This window comes from Antedon mediterranea, chromosome 3, assembly GCF_964355755.1.
Source record: "Antedon mediterranea chromosome 3, ecAntMedi1.1, whole genome shotgun sequence".
Classification (NCBI taxonomy): domain Eukaryota; kingdom Metazoa; phylum Echinodermata; class Crinoidea; order Comatulida; family Antedonidae; genus Antedon; species Antedon mediterranea.
The window spans coordinates 22,099,323-22,125,642 of NC_092672.1; the positions used below are offsets into that span (position 1 = coordinate 22,099,323).

General features: G+C 35.5%; 2 protein-coding genes and 1 long non-coding RNA gene across 4 annotated transcripts; 1 reads left to right on the plus strand and 2 right to left on the minus strand.

The window, feature by feature from the left end:
• Positions 1-419: 419 nt before the first annotated feature.
• LOC140045039 (uncharacterized) lies at positions 420-3,026 on the minus strand. The gene is made up of 3 exons (XR_011844529.1): positions 2,974-3,026; positions 1,188-1,259; positions 420-464 (listed from the first exon to the last, which is right to left on the minus strand). It is a non-coding gene; the product is annotated as an uncharacterized lncRNA (long non-coding RNA).
• Positions 3,027-3,257: 231 nt separating this feature from the next.
• Positions 3,258-17,283, plus strand: LOC140045037 (2-oxoglutarate and iron-dependent oxygenase domain-containing protein 2-like). Of its 2 annotated transcripts, XM_072089769.1 has the most exons (7): positions 3,258-3,449; positions 13,704-13,760; positions 14,235-14,345; positions 14,615-14,714; positions 15,081-15,205; positions 15,529-15,786; positions 16,251-17,283. In XM_072089769.1, the coding sequence occupies exons 1-7, from the start codon at positions 3,321-3,323 to the stop codon at positions 16,551-16,553; spliced, it is 1,083 nt and encodes a 360-aa protein (XP_071945870.1). In that variant the 5' UTR covers positions 3,258-3,320; the 3' UTR covers positions 16,554-17,283. The 2 variants fall into 2 exon arrangements, with proteins under 2 accessions (XP_071945870.1, XP_071945871.1); XM_072089770.1 differs by lacking the exon at positions 13,704-13,760 and having other exon boundaries at positions 16,251-17,282.
• Positions 17,284-17,496: 213 nt separating this feature from the next.
• On the minus strand, positions 17,497-21,206 carry LOC140045038 (glutathione S-transferase theta-1-like). Its single transcript, XM_072089771.1, has 5 exons — positions 21,081-21,206; positions 19,639-19,726; positions 19,227-19,377; positions 18,636-18,803; positions 17,497-17,808 (listed from the first exon to the last, which is right to left on the minus strand). The coding sequence occupies exons 1-5, from the start codon at positions 21,190-21,192 to the stop codon at positions 17,662-17,664; spliced, it is 666 nt and encodes a 221-aa protein (XP_071945872.1). The 5' UTR covers positions 21,193-21,206; the 3' UTR covers positions 17,497-17,661.
• Between the last annotated feature and the right edge of the window lie 5,114 nt (positions 21,207-26,320).

A 26,320-nucleotide genomic window follows, 5' to 3' on the forward strand; every position in this document is an offset into this window, starting at 1 on the left:
ATTTTCGTATCAAATTAAAGCTTATTTAAAGCCTGATAACATACAACAAAAATTAATCCGCTAGCTCCAATGGTAATCGTGCGATCGTGTTTTGAAAACTGATGGGGATTTTCCGATGAGGTTTTCAACGCGCGGAAATCGGCTCGACGGGATTTTAGAACCGTTTTAAAATCGCATTTTCTCGGCAACTAATTCATTAATTTTAATTATAAACACACTTATACATAGATTAAAACAAGTACTTTCAAACAATATAAATTTTGTAAGTATTAATTAAGACTGAATACGATTTATTTAACATCAAAGTCATACTACTTTTTCGAATTTCGTCAATATTTCAAAAGTGATACCCCTCTGTGCGCTTTCATTGGGATACCTACTATAATCTTGCCATCACTAAAACATGAATTAACACACGCTGGAACCCAAACCTCTTTTTCCTCATGTATCCACACCATTAACCCCTGAAAGTACAGTAAACAGTTCATTATTCAATTCAATCAACTTTTATTATCCACAATCTGATTCTTTTGGTTGTGGCAGACTCACAAATGTAAACAAACATTTAAAACAAACATTTAAAATACACATCTATACAAATTATTGCTAAAGAGTAATTTTTGTAAAGTCTAACAGCTTTCATAATAAATTATTCATTTGGAGCTTTGAGGACTAAAATATGTATTGAAAAGAGGATGTGTTTCATTTTGAAGGATCTAATAGTAATTATTCTGTATATAATTCTTTATGTTAAAACCATTCATGAATACGTACATGTGTGACGTTTCAACTTGTTTTTAACAAGTCAGGCAATGACTATTTGTAATTTGTAATAGTCTGTGATTTTCCGAAGTTCTTTGCCTTTTTAGGGGGCGCTAATCTACAACTAGCAAAGCTACAGTACTCCTAGCAACTACTAACATCTAGTCAGTTGCCAGATGAAGACTTATTAAAAACAAGTTGAAACGTTGCACATGTACGTATTATTTTTAAACAATCTACTGACTTAAAGAAGGGCTAGACGGATGGAATTAGTAAATTAACCAGCCATGTGTGGGCAACCATTTCATTCCATGTTTTAATACCCTAATGACTAACTGTGCCAAGTGTCAGAATTTTCACTTCAGGTCTACTAAAGTAGGCCTACTATGCATGACAGAGAGAATATCAACAGCATTTTCCTTTACCTTTTTGAAACGACATGCTGGTTTCTTTTTAACTTGTGGTGGAATGCATCTAGGCCTATTTTTGGTAATAATCTGAAAAAAATAGCGAAATGCTAAATTTTTACAAACAAATTTTTATGAACATATAACCAGTTGTGACCTAGCCTAGCTAGGAATTTAAATGGTCATTTGGCCCTATACTACTATTATAGCCTAGACAGGCCTGCCTACAGTACTAAGTACTAGGAACAGGCTTTTGCAGAAAAGTGTAGTCGGTCTGATTTGATTTGAATTGATTAGAAAATCATCATAAAAAATACATACAAAAGAAAGTGATAACATAAATTACTGACATTACAAATAATACAATTATAAAAGATTTTGCAGGATAGCCCAAAAAGCTTAGGCCTAAATAAACATTCATCCCTTATATATAGTACCAAACAAATATTGACCAGAACCAGCAATCAACAACGCTCCATACCGAACACCCGATTTTATTGGAACCAAAATAAAACATCGATTTGACCATATATCAAACATAAAACTACCACATTGGGCCCTGCGCTAATACGATCGGGCCCAGCAAATGAGACGATAGAGACCAAACTGGTTCCTAACACATGAGACGATCGGGCCAACGCATGAGACGATCGGGACCACATTTTCTGGGCCCAAGACGATCGGGCAGCAAATAAAAAAATTTTACTGTGATAACCGGCCTAGACTTCGGTTAGGCCTAATATAGTAATAATACGATTTCGATCCAAGTCGGCCCTAAACCGTCTCGGCCAAAGTCAAGTCGGCCCCAAGTAAACCCCAAGTCAAGTCGGCCCCACGTCAAGTCGGCCTCAAGTCAACTCGGCCTCACGTCAACTCAGCCAAAAAATAATCGGTCAACTCGGCCCCATTAAAGTATGGAACGCAAAAAGTGCAAATGAAGAGGATTGATAAAATAATATTTCTTCACAATTTTTTAACTATGAATAATTCTGACTTTTAATGAATATTAATATTTAGACAATAATATATTTAGCAACAAAAACAGGAATGATTTCACCAACTTTCCTTTATTTACGTTTAATAAAATTTCAAATTGCACAATTGAAAACAATTCGTAGCTGCGCCTCCCTGTGCATTTGGCAGCTTTTTCGATATCTACAACTGCTATGTGTTTTCGCTGACCGGGGGATTCCCCTTTTTTTAAAACGCAAAGTATGGACAAAAACGATGTACGATCATTTTTTCTATGGCCAAATGTGATGGAACCTAGGCCTCCGTCTTCGATTTACTAAATGCAATAGGCCTACCTGCACATGTTTTTGTAACACGCGGGTACTTCTATTCATATCGGCAATGAGTTCATTTTTTTATATGATATTATTATATTATATTTTTCATTTCTTCATTTTTTAGAGTGGATAGGCCTAGGCCTAGTAATAATCATAATAACATTAAGTACTTTTTGCGTTCCATACTTTATTGTGGCCGAGTTGACCGATTAGTTTTTGGCCGAGTTGACGTGAGGCCAAGTTGACTTGAGGCCGAGTTGAGTTGAAGCCGACTTGACGTGGGGCTGACTTGACCTGCACCCAATAATACCCTACCCAGGCCTACCTACCTAGCCTAGGCCTAGTAGGCTACTAGCTAGGCTATGATTGATAGCCTAGAGGAGGAGTATAGGCTAGCCTGGCTGGCCCTAGCCTAGGCCTAGATTTATTGCACCTGACCTGCATTATCCTACATAATTGCCTGTACCTAGCCTAGCTAGGCGCCGCCTAGTAATTGCATTAATTTAGTAACTTACTTTTTTGCCTACTGGAATGTAATTATTGCTGTTTTCCATCAAAATAGTTGTCATTTTGATAGGCGCGCCTCCTCTCTCACTTACCCAAAACCAACAGTTCCTTTTTTTTTTTTCAAAAACACCGCCGCGCGCGCCACCTATAATAAAGTATCTAATAAAAAAATAAAAAAACCGCTGTGTACCGCCCTCTCTGTTATGACTCGGTGACCTTAAAATAAACAACAGCTATTTAATTACACAATGTTTTTTGCTATGATTTTTGCGATCAATCAATCACACGCCACAAGCCAAGCTTTAGCTAGGCTACAGAACAGTAAGCATACAGTTACGTAGGCCTAGAAAATAAAATGAGTCTTGATGATAGAAAGAGCTTCTATGTTTGTAGCTGTTACTACACCCATAACATATTTTTACCTAAGTTTAAACTGCATGTGACGTATATAGATGATAAAATATTTGCTGATATTTGGAAACCGGTAAAACCTGTTGCTGCCAAATCTTTGTACTAGGCCTAGTAGTACTAGCAAAGAACTTATAAAGTTCTTTGGTACTAGGCCTAGCTAGGGTAGGCCTAGACAGCAGAACTTGGTCTGGTCCTAGTTAATTAAGTAGAACTAGCCTAGCCTAGTAGGGTTTACGATGAAATCGGTCGCGTCTGAAATCGGTCGCGTTTGAAATCGGTCGCGATAAAATCAACTTCCGGTATTTTGTATGGCGCGCCGCTAGAGCTATAATCCTTTTGATGATATCGGTCGCGTTTGAAATCGGTCGCGCTATTTTGTATGGATCGAGCGGGATGCATGCTAGAACGGGATATACATTTTTCGTTTATATATATTTAATTGATATTTTTTAGGAACTAGATTATTTATGTGGATATTTTTTACTTGGTTAATAAATATTTATTATCAATCATTAAATTAATTTTTTTTTTGTATTTCACAGGTCTCGGAGAAGGACTGTATCTTTTCAAAATGACCATTTCTAAACACGTTTAAATATTATATTAGGCATAATGAAATGTTATATTTATTAGGCATATAATAATTTACCTCTATTAATATGTACTGTAATTAATATATTATATAGAGAATATACGTCTGTCGTGTCTTTTATTACGCAAACAATTACGTAAAAGAGAACAATTTATTTAAAAACAAGAATGTTTACAATATAGCCCGTAAAGCCAGCGTATCCATTTTTATACTTATGCATACTGTGACTGATTATATCATGTCGTTAACAACATACTATTCGATCACCTTATTTTTATTTCTATTTTCTAAGTGTATAATGATTATTGTTGAGGCAAATCACGTGTATGTTTTTATTTCTAATGTTTAAAATAGTTTTTAGTAAAATGATCATTATATGCGGATGGTTAACAGGCGAGTTACTGAAATAAACCCCCGAATAAGCCATATTGGAGATGCGCCTTCTATGATCGTGCAGCTGTTTCCTCTAACAATACGTTATTTTGCTGACGGGGATTCCCCTTTTTAAAAAACACGCACTAGTAGTGTGTCAAATCATGGAGAAAACACGTACGATCGTTGTCCATGGCGAGGTAAAGATGACGTCTATTACTAATAACCATACATTTGAAAGGTCTATAGGCCTCCTGCACGTGTCATTACACGGACCAGGCTACTTTAGCGTTACGTTTGGCATCCACTGAATCAGTGGATGACCTATCCCCTCAACATGTCAATTGTGGTATAAGTTGACAGGAATAATACTCTGTGGTGTAATAAAAATGCCAGCGTGTTTATTTAGGACTGCAAGTGTTAAGAATAACTTGCTGTCCATTTTCAACTTCCTCTTACCAATGACCAATAGCAAACAGGCACTGCTTGTCAATCAGGTCCTCACTGACTGGGTATTAACCAATCAATTTACTATTAGATAGGTCACTGATTTTATAAAATAGTTTGCGGGAAATTTGATTTCTGACCTTGTACAGGAATAAATACTTTAGTGGTTGTTTATAATAATAATCTAAATATTTCTCAATGCTGCTTTATGCAAAGCAATTTAACTAGAACTACAGACACATTAAATAAATACTTTTAAACATGAACAATAGTTTTGTTAGGGAATTGGGATGGCCGTGTGATATTCAATTTATTAAATTTAATGGGAAAGTATATATCTTTCACATTTTTGGGAACAAAATGGATTGATAGTCAATCAATCATATTAGTGTTTCATGTTTTATTCACCTGTTGTTGGGTGGTGGACATCTTGTAGACAATGTACAGCAGCAACAAACATACATAATTGATACAAATAAACACAATTTAAATTTGATAACTCTACGCGATTTTATACGAGATAAATGCGTAGACTCGGTCATCAATGACCGTCTACTTGATAATATAAACGACGAGCGTGGAAAAAAATGTAGCCTACAACAGAACTATTAGAAAGAATTAATCGCAAAAGGGTTTGGCCTAAGCCAGATATACCATGGAGTTCAAATATCCCCCGCCATCCCTCTTGATGGATTGAGGCGGCAGGCATCAAAGCGATTTTAAAATTGAATGGAAGCGCATCGAAAATAAATAAAAGATCTTTCTCGGAAGATTCATTGTGGAGGAAAATCTGACTTGCTGCATGCGTTTGCATGGTAGGTAGAAATCAACGTGCCGATAAAAATAAAATAATTAACAAATTCTTATCAGATAGATCTACGTAAACGTGTGAAGTAGGACTAAAGAGGTCTTATTTACAGTATATCAGTAGGCCTAATATATATTCGTATAAAATATCCTAATTTCCACAACTCAGGATTATGTCCATAATGATATCAATAATAAGAATCTGTTATAGGCCTATGCGTAATTTTTTTTTTTATTAAGCCACTAATTTTTCATTATCATACATTAAATTCAATTATACCATACACAATTCAGTGATTATTTTACAATTATTTTCTCATTTTCCCAATTGTCTTTTCTCTTACAGGTAATAACGTGGTGCGTGCTTCATGATTGATGGTAAAATTAATTTATACCTGTAACAATAGATTATGGCAAGGCGTTTCGGACCGGACGGAGTAGGCCTACTCCTTTAAAGTTGTCATCGGAGGAGAAGATTAGGTGGAAGAAATGCTTTCCATGGACTGCACCAGAAGTAATTTCTGGTGTCGAAGCCCCATCAGAGCACAGCGCTATTTACGCGTTTGGATACATGTTCAGCCGCATATTTACCAAAACGAACAACATAAGAATACGGGAAACTGGCGAGATATGCATGCGGCGGCCGTCACCTGCAGAGCTAGCTTGACCACCACCTTTTATGTAATAACGTTAGATCATGAATAATTAAAAATTGAATGAACCCACATAAGAAAAAAAAAGTTAAATGAAACTTTGATGGGTTATACTGTAGATGCAAAAAAGGATAATCTGTTGGAAATAAATTTTGTAAACATTTAAATAGCAAAAAAATCAATGTTAAAGGATGAGGAAAATATAATGTTAACAGTAAAAAGTTAGTAAGTAATTAGTATAACAGAGAATATGCATTGTTTAAATGAAAATATGTTTGCATAGATAAATCCAAAGAAAAATAAAATGGGACAAACCCATGGGATGGATTTAGTAAACATAAACGTATTATAATTGTATGAAATAAATATGCATGTAGATGAAAAAAAAACAACTATGTAAGAAAAAATTGTTTTGTACAAAAACATTGACTGGGTACAAAAACGGTGGCAGGGTATAAAAACAGTGGCAGGGTACAAAAACAGTGGCAGAGTACACAAACAGCGACAGGGTACAAAAACGGTGGCAGGGTACAAAATCGATGGCAGCTGGGTACAAAAACAGTAGCAGGGTACAAAAACAGTAGCAGGGTACAAAAACAGTAGCAGGGTACAAAAACAGTGGCAGGGTACAAAAACAGTAGCAGGGTACAAAAACAGTGGCAGGGTACAAAAACGGTGACAGGGTACAAAATAGATGGCAGCTGGGTACAAAAACAGTAGAAGGGTACAAAAACAGTAGCAGGGTACAAAAACAGTGGCAGGGTACAAAAACGGTGACAGGGTACAAAATAGATGGCAGCTGGGTACAAAAACAGTAACAGGGTACAAAAACAGTGGCAGCGTACAAAAACGGTGGCAGGGTACAAAAACGATGGCAGATGGGTACAAAAACAGTGGCAGGGTACAAAAATAGTGGAAGGGTACAAAAACGGTGGCAGGGTACAAAAACGGTGGCAGGGTACAAAAACGATGGCAGCTGGGTACAAAAAAAGTGGCAGGGTACAAAAACAGTGGCAGGGTACAAAAACGATAGCAGCTCGGTACAAAAACAGTGGCAGGGTACAAAAACGGTGGCAGGATACAAAAACGGTGGCAGGGTACAAAAACAGTGGCAGGGTACAAAAACGGTGGCAGGGTACAAAAACGATGGCAGGGTACAAAAACGATGGCAGCTGGGTACAAAAACAGTGGCAGGGTACAAAAACGGTGGCAGGGTACAAAAACGGTGGCAGTGTACAAAAACAGCGTCACTAATTTTATACAATAGTTCGCGGGAAATCTGATTGCTGACCTTATACAGGAATAAATACTTAGTGGTTGTGATATTCCATTTATTTAATTTAATGGGAAAGTATATCTTTCACAAAATGACTTAAAATATCTTTGTAGGTCAGGCAGTGTTAAAAAGGCTGGAAGGGCCTGGTGGAAGGGTACAAACAGTGGCAGGGTACAAAAACGATGGCAGCTGGGTACAAAAAAAGTGGCAGGGTACAAAAACAGTGGCAGGGTACAACATTGATGGCAGTTGGGTACAAAAATGAGCAGGGTACAAAAACAGTGGAGGGTACAAAAACGGTGGCAGGGTATAAAAACGATAGCAGCTCGGTACAAAACAGTGGCAGGGTACAAAAACGGTGGCAGGATACAAAAACGGTGGCAGGGTACAAAAACAGTGGCAGGGTACAAAAACGGTGGCAGGGTACAAAAACGATGGCAGGGTACAAAAACGATGGCAGCTGGGTACAAAAACAGTCGCAGGGTACATAAACAGTGGCAAAGTACACAAACAGTGGCAGGGTACAAAAACGGTGGCAGGGTACAAAAAAAGTGGCAGGGTACAAAAACGGTGGCAGTACAAAATCGATGGCAGCTGGGTACAAAAACGGTGGCAGGGTACAAAAACGATGGCAGATGGGTACAAAAACAGTGGCAAGGTACAAAAACAGTGGCAAGGTACAAAAATAGTGGCAGGGTACAAAAACGGTGACATGGTACAAAAACGGTATCAGGGTACAAAAACAGAGACAGGGTATGACAAGCAGTGGTCTATGGTACAAAAACTTGTGTTGTATACAAAGTGTCTGGGAAAAAAGACGATGACAGTGGTACAAAAACGGTGGCAGGGATACAAAAACGGTGGCAGGATACAAAAACGGTGGCAGGGTACAAAAACAGTCTCAGGGTACAAAAACGGTGGCAGGGTATAAAAACAGTGGCAGGGTACAAAAACAGTGGCAGGGTACAAACACGATGGCAGCTGGGTACAAAAACTGGGGCATGGTACAAAAACAGTAGCAGGGTACAAAAACGGTGGCAGGGTACAAAAACAGTACAGTAGCAGGGAACAAAAACGGTGTCAGGGTACAAAACAGTGGTCTAGGATACAAAAACTTGTGTTGTATACAAAGTTTCTGGGAAAAAAATAAGATTGCAGGGATACAAAAACGGTGGCAGGGATCATCAAAACAGTGGCAGGGTACACAAAATTGTGTTGTACTAAAACAGTGGCAGGGTAAAAAACATACACACTTATTTGTAGCATTTTACGAAAAAAAGTATCAGAGTATTCATCAACAGAGCTAAACAAATGAAGGAAAGGGTCAGAACATGTGACTCTGGCAGATAACAGATAACAATTAACATTACTTTTCAAGAGTGATAAGAAAAAAGGAAACATATTATATTCAATTTGTTAACCTAAATATATCTTTCATTTTTAATTTAAGACAATTATTTACATGATGATAAAACTTTTGAATGTGTATTAATTTAAATTGGTTATCATCACTTGGCGTTTATTTTTGTTTATATGTTTATTTTAGGGTTCTTTCATAGGTCAATCATTTTTTCCATTAAAACAAAAAAATTGGCTATTTGTAGTTTATTGTATTAATCTTTATGGTTTATTTTACATCATTTATATCTCAATGTATATTGAATTATTGTTCTTATCTTTGATTAAATATTAATATTATCTACTGTAGTAGGCCTATAAACATTTTTAAAAATGCTCAACAAAGTCTCAAACCACATAAAATCTAAAAGTTGAAACTGAATATTTAATGGCCCATGAGAATTCTAGGTAGCCTGCGCAAAGGTCATCGAGGCCAAACTTAAGAGAATGACTCAAGCTCTTCCATGCGAATCATCTTAGGTTAGACCAACCTCCAGTGGGCAGGACTTGTAGTTAGAACTTGTGGCTCAAATGACACTCCAGGGCAATAAAATCACAATAACTTACAAAGCACTGACAGTAATTGCTTGTCAAAACCAAATTGCCTAACCGTAACGCTAACGTAGCCTGGTCCGCGTAATGGTTTTTGTGAAACGATCCAATGAGCTATAGATGCTCGACGCGATTATGAGATCATGTTCATTCATTAAGTTTATTTAGCCTTTAAAATCGAAATACATTTAAAACATAGGTAACCAAATCAAGACACGTGAAAATGTAAGGAGGCAAGGATAAGCAAAAGCAATTAAATCGCTGTAGCTCACAGGCTTGCTTATCCATAATAATTCCGAATAAAGCACTTTTTCTATAATTTGACAGTATGATTTATACGTATATACGTCGGCGATACTATAGATTTTAATTTGAATATTTTTTATTTTTTTCTTCATTTATAATAATCATTTAATGTAAATAATTAAGTAAGTGCAACTCAGTGTCTCGCATTCATACGCCGTTCGTAAATCTAAACGTTTAAATATCAGTGCAGATTACCTCTTTGAGAATTGTGTCCACCTTTATTATCCATACATTATTATTCTCACATCTATCATCGGCATATTATCTATATATTTTATTAATATCCTAAAACCATACGTAATTGTTTGCATAATAAAAGACACGACAAACGTATATTCTCTATATAATAAATATTAATTACAGTACATATAAATAGAGGTACATTATTATATGCATAATATAACATTATGCCTAATATAATATTTAAACGTGTTTAGAAATGGCCATTTTGAAAAGACACCGTCCTTCTCCGAGACCTGTGAAATACAAAAAAAAAAATTAATTAATGATTAATAATAAATATTTATTAACCAAGTAACAAATATCCACATAAATAATCTAGTTCCTTAAAAATATCAATTAAATCTATATAAACGAAAAATGTATATCCCGCTCTAGCATGCATCCCGCTCGATCCATACAAAATAGCGCGACCGATTTCAAACGCGACCGATATAATCAAAAGTATAGCTCTAGCGGCGCGCCATACAAAATACCGGAAGTTGATTTTATCGCGACCGATTTCAAACGCGACCGATTTCAAGCGCGACCGATTTCATCTGACACCCCTAGTAGTGGCCTGTCTAAACTAACCCTAGCCTACCATAGACGTCATAGCTAGGCCTTTATTTTGGAAATTAGATTTTTGCCGCTGTAGCCATACTGAAAACTTTACATATATGAATTTATGATATAGGCCTTTAGTTAGTCTATTAGGGATCCAGTCAAGTCGCCCCATCGCAAAGTCGCCCCAAAACAAAGTCGCCCCGGCACAGTCGCCGGATTATCCCTGATTTATAGTTTCGAAAATGTTAATTTAATATGATTTTAAAATTAGTTACCAGAGCCACAATTACGAATCTTTCTTCAACCTACGCGTGGATACCAGCTCATTTTTTAGGATAATAATAGGCCTAAATGTATAAATGTGTAGTACTAGTAGGCCTTCGTATAGATTTACAGTAGTTAAAACAATTGAATAACTGTGTTGTAAGACAATGAGTGTTATAGGCTACTTATTGATCATTTTACATTTATTGACAAGTTATGTACGTGTCTTAATTTTATAATGACTTTTCAAAATGAAGAAAAAAAAAAGGATTTCATCGCCGATATGATTGTTTTACATGCAGGTATTTTAGTAAAATTTAAAACGCTACATTTTGACCATGGAAAAACCATCGTACAGTATCGTGTGCGTGTTTTTTAAAAAGGGGAATCCCCGACGGTCAGCAGAAAGACGTAGCAGCTGTGTGAGGAAACAGATACCAGAAGGCGCAGCTCCGATTGGTTTCAGAGAATGTTTCAGATGGCGAGTCGCCTTTTATTCAACAGCACAATGATCATTTTACTGAAGAAATTCTTTTCAACCCTTTTGGTTATAGAACATTCTAATTATCATGCCTAATAAATATCCTCATATCGGGTGTTTATTTAATTTTAAATTAAACAAGACAGTGAAGAGGCACGGAATAATACGTACACGGACGTACGACGAATAGGCCTACACACACGCACGTCATTATTTACGACATATAGTGGTGATATGATGCAATTTTATAATGGATATAATGATGGGATTGCCTTTCCAGGCTTACAATCAATTGTTCATTGTAATACTATGTATATAATAGTAAACTGAATGTTTATAAATAAATTGTTTTACGTAATTTGTTGCATATAAAATAAAAGACACAGACGCAGCCGGGGACGCAGTCTACGTTTCCTATAAAATATTTCACATTTAAATAATTATGTACTGTTAAATGACATTATGCTGGATAATACTATAATCTTAAACTATGTTTACAAATTGTCATTTTTTAAGGCACGCATCTTTTTCATCATACTGACCTGTAAAATAAAAACAAAAATAAATTATTAATATAGCCCTAATAGTAATAATAATAATAAATATTCATCGACCAAAGTAAAATAATCTAGATCGTATAACATCATTTTATCGCGACCAAAATTAAACGCGACCGAAAATTTCAAACGCGACTGCTGATATCATCGTAAAACTCCGGCGGGGTTTCCCGTTGTAGTGCGACAACGGCGGTGTAATTACGGGGGTTTCCCTCTGGTAAGCTAGCACAGTGGCGGATCTAGGGGGGGGTGAATAGGGTGGCTAGCCACCCCCCTTAATTCTCAAAAAAAAAAAGAAAGATGCAACCTAATCGCGATTGACCGTCACTAGACGTGGATTAATCTTTTAATTAAGAAGAAGAGTAGGCCTAGCTAGCTAGGCCCTACTAGAGCTAGGGTTAGCATTAATAGTTCTGTGTAAATAGGCCTACACAGTGAAAGAGCTAAGAGCTCAATTACTATTATGAATTCAAGAGTTTAAAAAGAAAACACGATTTACAATCTTCGGAAAATACCCATTTTCAAAACACACGCACTCCTAAAACTACCAGCGTCACGTTGTCAAGCTCGCTCCTCGTGTGAATGCTGACGTCATCACTCTCCAAAATACACCATTTTCCATTGCCTGGTCTGTGTGTGCACAAGCGTTAGCGTGGTATATTTACACCCCTGAGTGGAGTGTAATATCGGGAACTTTTTTCTCGCGCATGAAAGTTTTTTGTATAATATTATGGTATGCAGTATAAACGATAAAAATAAACGAGAAACATGGTGTTCTTTTATTATTTTATAGGCATAAAATAAACATGAAATGTCTTGTATGTACACGGGACGGCCGAAAAAAGTATGTGGCGTATTTGGCGTTTTTTGATTTGTGTTATAGACACGGCGATTACTGCGATCATTGTATACCAAATTACATTGAGTTATTCACCCGGCTGTAGGGTATATATATCTCTGAGGTTAACAGACCACCAAAACACGGTACACAACACATGCACTCTATCGAGGCATTTTCGGAGTACCGCAACCAAATGTTCATTTTGTTTGAAGGTTTTTCGATCAAAGTTTATTATTAGTTCGTCGAAAAAGATCCGTACAGTATTTAGGAAGGATGTATTTAAATTTACATTATGTAATATTTGTTATTAAGTGTGATGGAAACAGTTTCTCTAGCCTATTAAACAGTGTGTAAGCATCTATTTTTTCAAAAATTTTCGGAAACTCGGGAGGGGGACACCCCCTCCCAAACCCTCCCCCGCACCTCGTTTGCCACTTTCGTGGCCACCCCCCCCCCCCCTCGTCAGATCCTAGATCCGCCACTGTAGCACGCTAGTGCGACCGCGGAGTGATTGTCGGGGTTTCCTCTCTGATGATGGGGGGGGGGGGTGCGTGCCGATCGTGTGACCTGAGACTACATAGCGGGGCTTCCCCTTTTATGCCTACACGCTCCGTGTTTTGTGTATCATTTTTAACGTTTTGGGGCGACTTTGTGATGGGGCGACTTTGCGATGGGGCGACTTTGCGATGGGGCGACTGTGTAAGGGGCGACTTTGCGATGGGGCGACTTGATTAGCTATATGTTACTATATATAGGAGTATTTTTATAATTTACATGCACAGGTCAAAATTAACAAGTTATGCATTATGATGGTACGGTAGTACTGTAGTTTCCATCATAAGTGCTCCGTTTAAGCACTGAGTGAGTACATATTATATGGTATGTAATTTAAATGTGAATGGGAAATAGAGAGAAACAAGCTTCAAATTGGAGCTACTGTATAGTACATATAATATTAATAATAAAATGTGAATTGTTTGTGTATTATTTTGTAGATTATTAAAAACAAAGGGTGTGACAATGAAGAAGGATTCACAGACGTTCTGAGAGTCGTAAGGAATTGATGTTTTAATTTATGTAATTATGTTAAGTTATCTGGCTGATAATGGTACAAGTAGCAAAATACAGTTCATGTGTGTGTTGTAGCAGAATACGGTACCTGTGTTCAGAATATGGTACATGTGTAGCAGAATACGGTACCTATGTAGCAGAATAGTGTACATGTGTAGCAGAATACGGTACATGTGTGTAGCAGAATACGGCACATGTGTGTAGCAGAATACGGTACATGTGTAGCAGAATACGGTACATGTGTAGCATAATACGGTACCTGTGTAGCAGAATACGGTACCTGTGTATCAGAATACGGTACCTGTGTATCAGAATACGGTACCTGTGTAGCAGAATACAGTACCTGTCTAGCAGAAAATTTTTCCCATAGTGGGACATTCAAATGCAAAACTATATTTTCTTTATTTTATTTCATACTATTAAACACATGTTATCTCACTAACAATTCATTTCAGGTTAAAACAGAAGTAGAACGTAGAAAATCACTTGGCCGAGATTATTTAAAGAGAAAAGAGACAATTTTAAAACATTACACACCACTCCATCAAGAGATATACAAACTACAGGTATGGAATTAAGTAGTAAAAAAATTAAAAGAATATTTTACCTGTTAACTACACCTTGCTGATGGAATACAACTATGAATGCATGTCTGATTTTGTAAAGAACAACTATTACAACAAATGTTTAGCTTGACTATTTGCCTGACTACAACTGACAAGGACAACTTCCCCCTTTAGTTATATATTTAGTCAAGATATTTAACTAAAAAATTTGAAATAGTTGGAAAATTTTTCATCTTTATGGTATTATTTTCTCATTGAAATTGTTGTAGATTTCATTTCTGAGCCTAACATTTCTGAAGTTGGTTGAACATAGCAAGCAGAAAAATGCATCAATGCAAAGTTTGATAAAACTCATGAGTACTGAAAAAGGTTTGTTGATAGTTGACCTATTGTAATCAAATTCTATAAAAAAATAGTAAAGGATTCTAACTTAAATAACTGTACATTGTGAAGCTCATTCTGCCATGGAACAGTAATCGTAAAAGATAAAAATCAAAGCTATACACTAGTATAGCAGGCTTTCCTATATGATTAAAACTATTTGACGAAAAGGCATATTTCAAACACATTAAAGGAAAAGTTAAGCACACAAAAAATGGCAAAATTACATGTTTTTGCATTGTTATTTTGTGAACAATGGATGTTCTATAACTCATTAAAATGGCATTCAAAAACTTGCATATTTACTGTAATTACGTTTTATGTTTCACATTTAACTGTTTTTTTTTTATGTAGGAGAGCGTATTTACTCTTTTCCAATATTTACTGAAGAGTTTTGTAATTCATTTAAAGAAGAAATAGAACATTTTGAAAACACAGATTTACCAAAAGGAAGACCAAATACAATGAACAATTATGGCGTAAGTGTGGCTACCGTAAATGCCCTGCTTTGCATAAACTAATCAAAAACCCCACCTCAAATATTAACTCCCCTACCCCATAGAACATCATTTGGTATAAATGCCCCTCATAAACATGACATGACTTCCATAATCTACAATTGACCAAGCATTGTGATTTTTACTGTATTTTATGACTTCTTGATATCAATTTTGTTTTTAAAGAATTTATTTGATTTCTTTGTTATGTAGAAGGATTGAAAATAAATAAAAATAAAATAAAAGCCACTACTATTAGTAAGGCATAGACCTGCTTAAAATTCTCAAAATGTATTATGTTGTAGGTATTAATGAATGAATTGGGATTTGATGACTACTTCATCACACCTTTACGTCAGAATTACATAACTCCACTCGCTAGGCTCTTGTATCCAGACTGTGGTGGAGACTTGTTAGACTCTCACAAAGCTTTTGTTGTAAAGTACAAGATTGGAGAAGATTTGGATCTTAACTATCATTATGATAATGCAGAGGTCACTCTTAATATATCACTTACAAGTGATTTCACTGAGGGCTCATTGTATTTTGGAGGCATGCGTCATGTAAGTAAAAACAATGCCTGAATGTATCTGGTTATAAAAAACAAAGCAACGATTTGTATAATTTTGGCACTGAATACCATAATTAAATGGTTTACATTGTATTTTAGGTAATACTTTATGACCAATATGATTTTGTTATTATGACCCGAATACAATATTTTAAAGTAAAAATGTATCTATATTGGTGACAATCATATTGTATATATTCTCCCAACCACCCTCAGATGCTTTGTTTTCAGTACCTGAACTTTTCTGTTCATACACATGATAAAGAATCAAGACAAGGTGTTCTTAATGTCATTTCCTGGTGGCAGTCTGAAGCCAATCTAACATTAGTCATATAAAATATTGTACACTAGGCTTCCATTTTGGCTTTTGTATACCTCTGTTGAATCTACAAGTGACATGGTTGTCTTTTATATAGCAACATAGCAGGTTTGTTAATTTTGTGTTGTTTTTAACAGCAACGAGGAATAGAAGAACCACAGCGTACTGAATATTGCCACAAGCCAACGTATGGTTTAATTCATCGAGGACAACACAAGCCAACGTATGGTTTAATTCATCGAGGACAACACATGCACGGTGCTCTTCCAATAGCAGATGGTGAACGGTACAATCTAATTATTTGGATGCGATCTTCCAAAATAAGGAATAAATTGTGTCCAATGTGTGATAATAAACCTCAACTTATTAAGACTGTTGGATTCGGAGATGGATTCACTCAACCAGAAAATACAACTGTTGATGTTTGTTGTACTTTATAATGCATAGGTCAACAATTTTACAACTCAAATAATATATTTAAAAGATTCTTCCAATGTACATGTGTCTTTATGACCTCTCTGCGACCTAACTATGTGATATGTGACATGTAAAGATGTCAAGAATGGTTGAGCCCCATGTTAAGGCATAAAGATGTAGCAGAGACATGGGTTTGAAACGTTTTTTGTTTGAAAAAGTGTGTCGACTGTGAGGTTTAAGAGGAGATAGAATATGGGAAAACATAGTCTCCATTAAAGTATTATAGTACTGTATATACATTATTATATTATTATAAATATATATTATATAATACAAAGAATAATAAACTTTTATAAAGCGCTATTTACTGATGTTTTACAGCACTAAAAGACCAACAAGAATTATTGAAAAGGTGAGATTTTAGAAGTTACTTGATTTACTTAAGAGATTTACATTGACGGGTATGGAGTGGAAGCTGGTTCCAAACTAGTGACACTTGTGCAAAAAACTCCTTGAAAATAAGCTTAATTATTGTTTGATAATTGTAAAAAGTAATTAATATATTGTTGATGGAAAATGTTTTAATAAACAAACGAAAATAAAGAACTGATTGTAAAATAGTTGGAAAAATGTTTTAATAAAACGAAAGAAGAACTAATTGTAACATATTGTTGGAAATGTTTAATAAACAACAATAAAAGAAACTGCTTTAGTTGTTGGAAAATGATAGAAAGAACATAAACGGCCATCTCTTGCAGAAGCCGATTTAGTTCATTGTTGAAAATGATAGAAAGAACATAAACGGCCATCTCTTGCATAGGCCTATATAGTTCATTGTTGAAAATGATAGAAAGAACATAAACGGCCATCTCTTGAATAGGCCTATTTAGTTCATTGTTGAAAATGATAGAAAGAACATAAACGGCCATCTCTTGAATAGGCCTATTTAGTTCATTGTTGAAAATGATAGAAAGAACATAAACGGCCATCTCTTACAGAGGGCTATTTAGTTCATTGTTGAAAATGATAGAAAGAACATAAACGGCCATCTCTTGCAGAGGCCTATTTAGTTCATTGTTGAAAATGATAGAAAGAACATAAACGGCCATCTCTTACAGAGGCCTATTTAGTTCATTGTTGGCAAACTGCTTTCAGTGGTTTATTCAATTCATCGTAATCTGGATTCAATTTGTCTTCTACACGTTTCATCCAGTCAGCAATTTCCGGCTGGTTCTTCAGTAAACCTTTACCAGATGGACAGGCCAACGGTTGAACAAGCTGAAAGAATTTAAAAAATACTACTATTATAATGAAATATTTTAATTGGAACGAATGAAATTTGTTCTTACTAATGCATGCACTAATCATGTAACATAAACTCCAAATATTTAGAATTTCGTTTTTTTTATCGATATATGTTTCGGGTTGATGAATAAACAACGATATGCATCTTATAAAATCAAACAATGCTTCTCAGAAGGTTGTCCGTTAATCGTTGATGAATAAAGAGCAATAGGATTATTTGGACAATGGGAATGTATCGCATAAATCAAACATTGCTCCTTTAAAAGTTTGTCTGTTGAACGTTGATGAATTAAGAGCGATAGCATGATTTGGACAACGGGAATGTCTTTATCGTATAAAATTAACTATAGCTCCGTTGGAAGGTTGTCCGTTGATGGTTAATGAATAAAGAGCAATAGGATGATTTGGACAATGGGAATGTATCGTATAAAATTAACTATAGCTCAGTCGGAAGGTTGTCAGTTGATGGTTTATGAATAAAGAGCGATAGGATGATTTGGACAATGGGAATGTATCGTATAAAATCAACTATCTCCGTCGGAAGGTCGTCCGTTGATGGTTAATGAATAGCCTAATGAACGATACTTGATTGAGACAGTGGAATGTATGGTACATTATGTACAACCATGGAGTTGTAAAATAAGTTATTTTACAACTCCCTGGTACAACTATGGAGGAAAATGATTAAAATTTCGAATTACTTATTTTTGTATTGAGGTAACATGCACATTATCTGATTCTGCGCATGCCAAACCAAAATATTAACCACAACCTAAACTTCTTTTAAATCTAGTGATTACCTCACAAATAGCAAACAAGTCGGCAACAGATATCTCGTCTCCACACAAGAACCTCTTTCCTTTGAGAAATAACCTATTTATCTTGCCGATGGACTCTTCAGCTTCTTTGACAAACTTGTCGACTGCCTCCTGATCTTTTAGTTTCCCGGTACGTTTTGGAACAAATATCTGTATACAAATATAACAGTGGTCTTATTTTGACTAGTTGTGTAGGTTTTAAGTTGCTCCCGTATATCTCATTAATCTAGCCGTCGTTTTTGTAACTGGCGTTTTTATAGTTGCATGAGTTATGTATTTTTTAAACTTTACTTTTAAATTATGATATCGGATATCAAACTTTTCTAGAGACTTCTTCTTCTAAAAACTCAGATATCTTCTTTAGATCTACAAAAGTCGGATTTCTTTTTTGATAGATCTGAGAAACTCGGATATCTGGCTTTTCTGACTTAGGTTTCGCCTTATTCCAGCCCATTCTCCCTTTAATTACATCTTCCCGAATTTAGCCATATGACCGTAATGTTAGTTTTGCGCCTTCATACCACACATTCTTAGCAGCATAACATTGAAATGAAACATTACATTGTTATTTACCTCATTCACCATCACGTTAATTCCCGCTTTCCTAATACCTGTATGCTGCCAGGCTAAGTATGCAGCAATCTGAGCCCGAGTCTCAATATTTTTAGGATACCAATGATCTGCTACGTTGTATTTTGCCGCCAGATATCTCACTATTGCAGTACTACAAAGAAACAAACCAGAATTCAAAAGGGCCTTATTATTTATAGACTGTCGTTACCAAGTTTTAAATGTTTAGGCCTATAGATATAGGAAAGTGTTCGTTAGTGACCAATATGTTGTCAACTTGTAATTTCTGTGTTGTATCACCTGCAATTAGGGGATATTGGAGAAAATGATTAATGAAATTGAAAAAAAAAACTTCTTCACACTTGCATTCTTTACAATGTAGCCTACATGGTTGGACAAGGGGAGTAAGGCATACATTTCTCCAAGTGTGAAATCACCATATTTAATTGCTGGTACTGACTGAGCTGGCTGGATTGCAGTGTATTCTGGCATTCTATGCTCACCTGTCAAACAACATTATACCTTATTATTTTCTACAGTATATACAAAATGTCTAATACAATTTTTGAAAATAATTAAACAGCTTTAAGACAGTGGACTACATTCAGTCAATAAAGGCTCATTATACTAGGACGATTACAAAGGTAAATATACATTTTCCTATTTTTCTATTTTCGTCCAATTAAATGACGTCATGATTTGTAATAGCAATACTATCGTGACGATACCACAATTTTATTGTTCTTATTGATCATGACGTCATTTTCATTTGATTTTTAAAAAAAAATCTTATTTTAGGCCAAAGACAGCAGCATAAGTGTTATAGTTTCGAAAATTTTCTAATTTTGTTTTTTAAATAAATATCTTTGTTTTATATATTATCGTCGTTCGTTATCATTCGTAGTATAACCGGACCTTATATTATCGTCGTTCGTTATCGTTCGTAGTATAACCGGACCTTATATTATCGTCGTTCATTATCGTTCGTAGTATAACCGGACCTTAAATCACGAAGAATTATATTTTGGACAACCTACTGTACTGTAGTAAATGTATGAATAATTATACAATGAAATGAATGTTTAAAATTACAATATTCTTTTTGCTGATTCTTTCCGCAATTTTGATTATCCTTGAGATAACAAATATTTAGTGGCTCTGAAATGTTGACTATTATTAAAAACCACAGCAAAGGGACCTGTAACATCGGTAATTAGACCTATAATATTTGTAGACCTGATTATCAAACCAGGCACACTATAGTGTTTTCATTGTAAACCTTGTTCCTATGAATGAATGAAAATCACTGACAAAAGCATGATTAAGCAAATTTGTCTGGGTATTTTTAGAAACTCCATATAAATATTTCATGTGCACATGTTTATTCACATAGAGGTGAGGAGATCTTGGTCTTGGTCTTGGACGCAAAGTGAAGGGGTTGTTATTTTTTCCCCTCTCCGTCATCACTCTGATTCAGGATTTTTAAGGTGGTCAACTCATTTTTTATTCCCTTTTTTTTGAGCTGAGAAATGCTACGATAACTTGGAATGTGATCTATTAGAGTGCTGTTTCTAAAAAATATGTTTCACTTGCCAAGGCAGCATACATGGGATGGGGGAGGGGGTAGTTGTGCTAGGGGATAGTTGTGCTAGGGGGTAATTGTCCGGGTGGTAGTTGTCCTTAGGGGGTAGTTTTCCTATAGGGTAGTTGTCCTATGGGTAATTGTCCGGTTGGTAGTTGTCCTATGGGGGTAATTGTCCGGGTGGTAGTTGTTCGGGTGGTAATTGTCTAGGTAGTTGTCTGGATACCTTTAAAACAACAGCATATTTTAATAGTGACTAAAATAAAAAAGCATACCTTTTGCCAAGTCGATGACTTTTTCATGGTAGGGTATCTTGTTATATTTGCAAAACAATACTACGGCACGACTAGGTTGAGATAATGGATTATAGTACACTGTTAAAGCCATCTTTAGCTTTAGTAGAACAATTTAATTGTACAGTATTATCAGGGAGTAGCAACTATCTGGTATTATCAAGTGACTGGAGCGGCTGCAATGCTAATGTCAACAAAGTTCGTGCAAAGAGTCAATTGAATATCATTCATGAGCGTGATCTGATCAGGGAGTTGTTATTAGTAACAACTCCCTGATCTGATTATTCAACCATATCAACGTCTTTTGTACATTTGACCTTGTCATCTCCTTCCGTTTTTCACAAATAAGAGAGCCTAAATAATGCTATAGAAGTTTGTTTGAATTAACAGTTACGGTTGTGTAATTGTAAAAAAAAATTGTCGTCATAATTATTTATATTTGTTTTATACATTATTACCGTATCGTTATAGTGGAGGTCATGCATTGTTAAATGTGGGCTCTTATTAGGCTCTGTTTTCGCTGCAAAAAAAACAACAAAAAAACAAAAAACAAAAACTAATGGTTAAAAACGTGTGATTGTAAATAATTACCATCACATTTCTTTCCTGGCAACGTTGAGAGATTTTAAAAGACTTGCATCGGACTATAAAAATGCCCCATAATAACAATCACCCATTAAGGTAACAGTTTTAACCACTAACGTAACCAACTTCAATAACCACGTAACAAACTTAACCATTAACTTAACAAAGGGTAACTACTAACGTAACAACAGTAGAAAATTCGTGTAAGTTAAACATCTTATTTTTAACTTCAGTTTCCGTCCGTGTGTGTTTGTCTATTCTCTATAAAAAAAGTGTCCAGCCATTGAAGTTTAAAGTCACTGGACAGACAGACATGATACAAATGGAAATGGAACGGCTTCGTCACAATAAGGTTTCCATACGAAAATAATGGGTTTCTTACGGATATAACATTTATTGCCCGCCGGACTAAGACAGATAATTCATAATAGGCTGAAGTTTTATGATTGAAATTTAATTTTCAGCTGTAAATCAACACACCATACGTCTAAAGATCAACACATCGAAGGATCGATACACCAACGTTGTCAGTATGATATAAACAAGGCCATATACATGGCTGCAGTCGCGTGCTCAAGTTAGTGTTTACCGACCAACCGACCGACCAACCGACCGACATAGTGAGCTGTAGAGTGGCTTTGCACGTGACTAAAAAAAAGAAATTTAGTTAAAATTAACACTATTATTTATCATCTGGTAGGATGATATTTGTTTCCAAAAAGATAGAATTGATGTAATGTGTATGGCCTTGCTGATGCAATTGATGGTTAACATTGTTTGTGTTTTTTTGAGTTTAGTAATTTCATTTGGAACTCAGACTGAAATCTATGCTGTTTGTCCTTGTTACCAGTGTTAGTGGATTCTTGCTGGTTGTTTGGACCGATGGATCTTTTCTGGTTTCAGCTTTACTATGGAATAGAGCAGAGCATGGTCTGTGTCACAGTTTGCGCTGTGGAAACAGCGAGTAAGGGATGCGTTGCTGAGGAAGGATCTCGCTAGGATATGGTCCAGTGATGCCAGTCCTTGGATCATGGATAGCACCATGAGACTCTCCTCTTGAAAGATATTCCATAAAAGGTGTTAGTGACGGTGAAGTGCAGTGAATTCAAGGAGTCTACGTCCATTACTGTTTAATTTTCAAACACCAAAACATCTTTTGTGAGGGGACCAAGGCAGAAAATCTGCCCCGACACGTACATTGAAATCTCCAAAGATAAGTATTGTTCTCTTTTCAGGATCTTCAAGACAGCTTGATCTTATTGAGTATAGAACCCATCAATTACTTCCGTCGGAGCTTGCATAGTCGGAGCATAGATATTAATTAGGCTAACGACTCCAAGATTGGTGTGAAGCTTCATTGAGATCGTCCGTTCATTTCCATCAGTAGGTGGTTCTATAAATGGCAGGATAGATCTACTCGTTTCTCTCCATTATTTTCACCTTTCCAGAAATGTTATAGTTCTTTTCTGCAAATGAACCTAAGCCAGGAATTCTTGTTTCCTGGAGTGCTGCTATGTCGATATTTAATCGCTGTAATTCTTGATCGATGATTTTCTCAGTTCAGCATTCGGTGTTAGAAAACTCGGGATCCATATTAACCAGAGGGTATATGTCTAATCGAAAGTGTACAAGGAAAATCATGCATATATCTTTATGAAACGAATTAATGGTAATGTTTAAATTAGAACAATCAATAGTTATTATATTGTAACGATTTCTAACTATACCATAGGTAAATTAAATTAAGTGTCATGGTTCGTACATTCCATGACGCTAGACAAAGTTTAATGTAATTTGTGTCTATGTATTCGTTGGTAAGCAATTGCGGTCTACTTGTCAAGTTTGCAGGCTCAATCTCTAACCACCCAATCAGAGAAAGCAGACGATGACGGATCAGAACCTAAATGGCCAAAAGCTGCTCAGCTTAAGGCAGGCGGTAACTAATAACTGGGATTAAATAACCCCCCTCCTCCACCCTACCGTCAGAAGTAGCCTAATCCGTAGCGTCCACATTTCACGCCAATACAATCTAGACTTATAACTCGTAACTATTACTTCTCGATTTGTTTTCATCCTCAGATGCCAGAGTTTTCTTCTCCGGTGTGTGTGTGTGTGTTTGCCTGTGTGATGTTAAGGATCCATGGGTTACCCAAGCGTCACGAATCCTCTCTCTGCCTTCCCTGCGAATTCCAAAAAAGACCGATGCTATACATTTGGTACAGGGTTGGTTGCAGCATCGATTTGCTATCATTAGTTGACTTCAATAGAAGGATGATGCGATCCTGTTTCAGTTTTCTGTTGCGGTTAACTCCCTTAGCTTTTAGCTTTACCTAACCTAATCCACAAGGCAGTGGGTGCTAATGACCCATAGGTGTGCATTTTTACTCATATGTGGGCTTATTTTACCCATAGGAAGGCTTATTTGCCCATACAGTAGGTGGGACAGGAATTGATATAAGGCCAGGGCGTGTCTACACTCCGGTGGGCCAGATACCTTCTATCGGGTTCCTATTCTTCTGTAGCCCTCTCCACATCAGTTTCACTAGTCGCAATAGTAGCTGCTTACAGCGGGTTCCGTACCGACGAGAAGGTTGTGAAATAGGACTTGTAAAAAGAAAGGATATAAATTCCCAATAGACTGTAATATATCCGCCATATACCAGTACAGGAGAGTAACCGGATAAAAAATGGTTGTAGTAGAATAAATGTGAAATAATGAGAAAAATGAAAGAGACTGATGGGAACCACAGGCTAGGCCTCGTAACGCATCATTAGACTTCACCCACCTTCATCCAACAAAAAAACATAACTGAACTTGAAAATTGTCAACTTTCTTAACAAAAAATATGACGAAACAGTTTTTAAAGTCCAAGATTTCTTAACCTTTTTTTTACGGTTACGTTGGTGGTTAATGGAGTTTGTTACGCACGTTGGTTGTTGATTTTTGTTACGTCAGAGGTTAATGTTACATTGGTAGTAGATTGTTACATTAGTGGGTGTTTGTATACATGCGTCCGCATGAACCGCATTAGTTTTACCCTCACCAAGTTCTTTTCTGTTTTGTGAAAATGATGAGAATGTAAATGATTACATATTATGTCGCCATAGGTTATAATATATACATTGTTCATTTATTCATTCTGATTAAAATATCCATATAAAGATGCATACAGTACAGAAAACAAACAAAAAACATCCATTCTGAAAGTATCATAATACTAATGCAGCAGTACTAGGCCTGGCCCACACTTTGAATGAAGAATAGATTAATTTTTTTTACCTATGGTATAGTTAGAAATCGTTTACAATATTCTTCTTTCCCTTTTCAGGGAATTTATTGGTTCAAAGTATATTGGCCTTTGGCCCTAATACAAACAAATAAAAATTAACTATAACTTAAGATAATGGTTTCTTCTTTCAAAAGCAAAGTAGACGTATTTTCCTAAATTATAAGTAAAATTTGTGTTGGAAAGTAATATTAATAACTTATTAATAGAAGGAAAAACACGAATAAATCTTGGAATAAAACTTTTTCTTAAATCATTGTAAAATGTGCATTGCAAAATAAAATGATATTCATCCTCAACAATGTTCTTTTTACATAATTTACACGTTCTCTTATATCTTTCTACACCCTCCCATCTGCCCTTTTCAATTTCTAGCTCTAATATCCCTAAACGTAACTTAGTTAATAATCTTCTTTGTTTAAAATTAATGATGTTGGTCAAGTGATAACTTAAACATATTTCTTTTTTATAAAGAGAAAAGAGCCTTAACTTATTATGTAAACTATATTTTTGAATGCATTTTTGTTTTTCAATATCACATAAGCGCAACTTAAATTCTCTCAAAAATAAACCTTTACTATTAACATATTGTTGTAACCATATATAACCAAAACCAGTAGAAAAGAGTAAGTGTTTGACCTGTTGTGCCCAACAATTCTCATTACGGTTAACTTTTCTAAGTTGAAACTCATAACACTTAAAAATGAATCTGTCATGATCTAAAGTAATAATATGTAACCAAAATCTTATAACTGTAACTAAACAATCCAAAGAAAGTGGTAATCTACCTAACTCAGAAGTAACAGCGGCATTTGGTGCATTTTTTCCAACTTGCAATAAATATCTACAAAATTTAGTATGTGTTTTTTCTATAATGTTTGTGCTATCTGACATTCCCCAGATTTCGCTTCCATACGTTAAAATAGGAAGTATTTTCACATCAAAAATATGGTTCCATGTATTAATTGGAAGAAAAGATAAGTTACGATAAATGAATGATTTTAAGCAGAATAAACTTTGATTTGCTTTTTGTTGATTATGTTGCATTGAGTTGTTCCATGCACCATTTGAACTAAAAATAACACCAAGATAATTATACGAATTAACAATTTTTAATTGAATATTTTTATACTTCCATTTTTCAATGTTCCTTAAATTGCGGCCATTTTTAAAAACCATAATTTTGGATTTTGTAGTGTTTACAGTAAGTTTCCAAGTATCACAATAAAGTTCAAGTTTATTTATTAATTTTTGGAGACCTTTCACCGTATCACTAACAAGCACTAAGTCATCTGCATAAAGAAGATGATTCATATGACAATCTCCAATTTGAATAAAATCGTTTACCTG

What these genes read in the sequence shown, in the direction of transcription:
- LOC140045038 (XM_072089771.1), bottom strand. Translation starts at nt 21,192, where the DNA reads ATGGCTTTAACAGTGTACTATAATCCATTATCTCAACCTAGTCGTGCC. An exon ending in AGTCATCGACTTGGCAAAAG is followed by an intron (nt 19,727 to 21,080) that starts GTATGCTTTTTT and finishes GTTGTTTGACAG; the next exon opens with GTGAGCATAGAATGCCAGAA. An exon ending in GATTTCACACTTGGAGAAAT is followed by an intron (nt 19,378 to 19,638) that starts GTATGCCTTACT and finishes GTTTCTTTGTAG; the next exon opens with TACTGCAATAGTGAGATATC.
- LOC140045037 (XM_072089769.1), top strand. Translation starts at nt 3,321, where the DNA reads ATGAGTCTTGATGATAGAAAGAGCTTCTATGTTTGTAGCTGTTACTAC. An exon ending in ACTCATGAGTACTGAAAAAG is followed by an intron (nt 14,715 to 15,080) that starts GTTTGTTGATAG and finishes TTTTTTATGTAG; the next exon opens with GAGAGCGTATTTACTCTTTT. An exon ending in ATACAATGAACAATTATGGC is followed by an intron (nt 15,206 to 15,528) that starts GTAAGTGTGGCT and finishes ATTATGTTGTAG; the next exon opens with GTATTAATGAATGAATTGGG.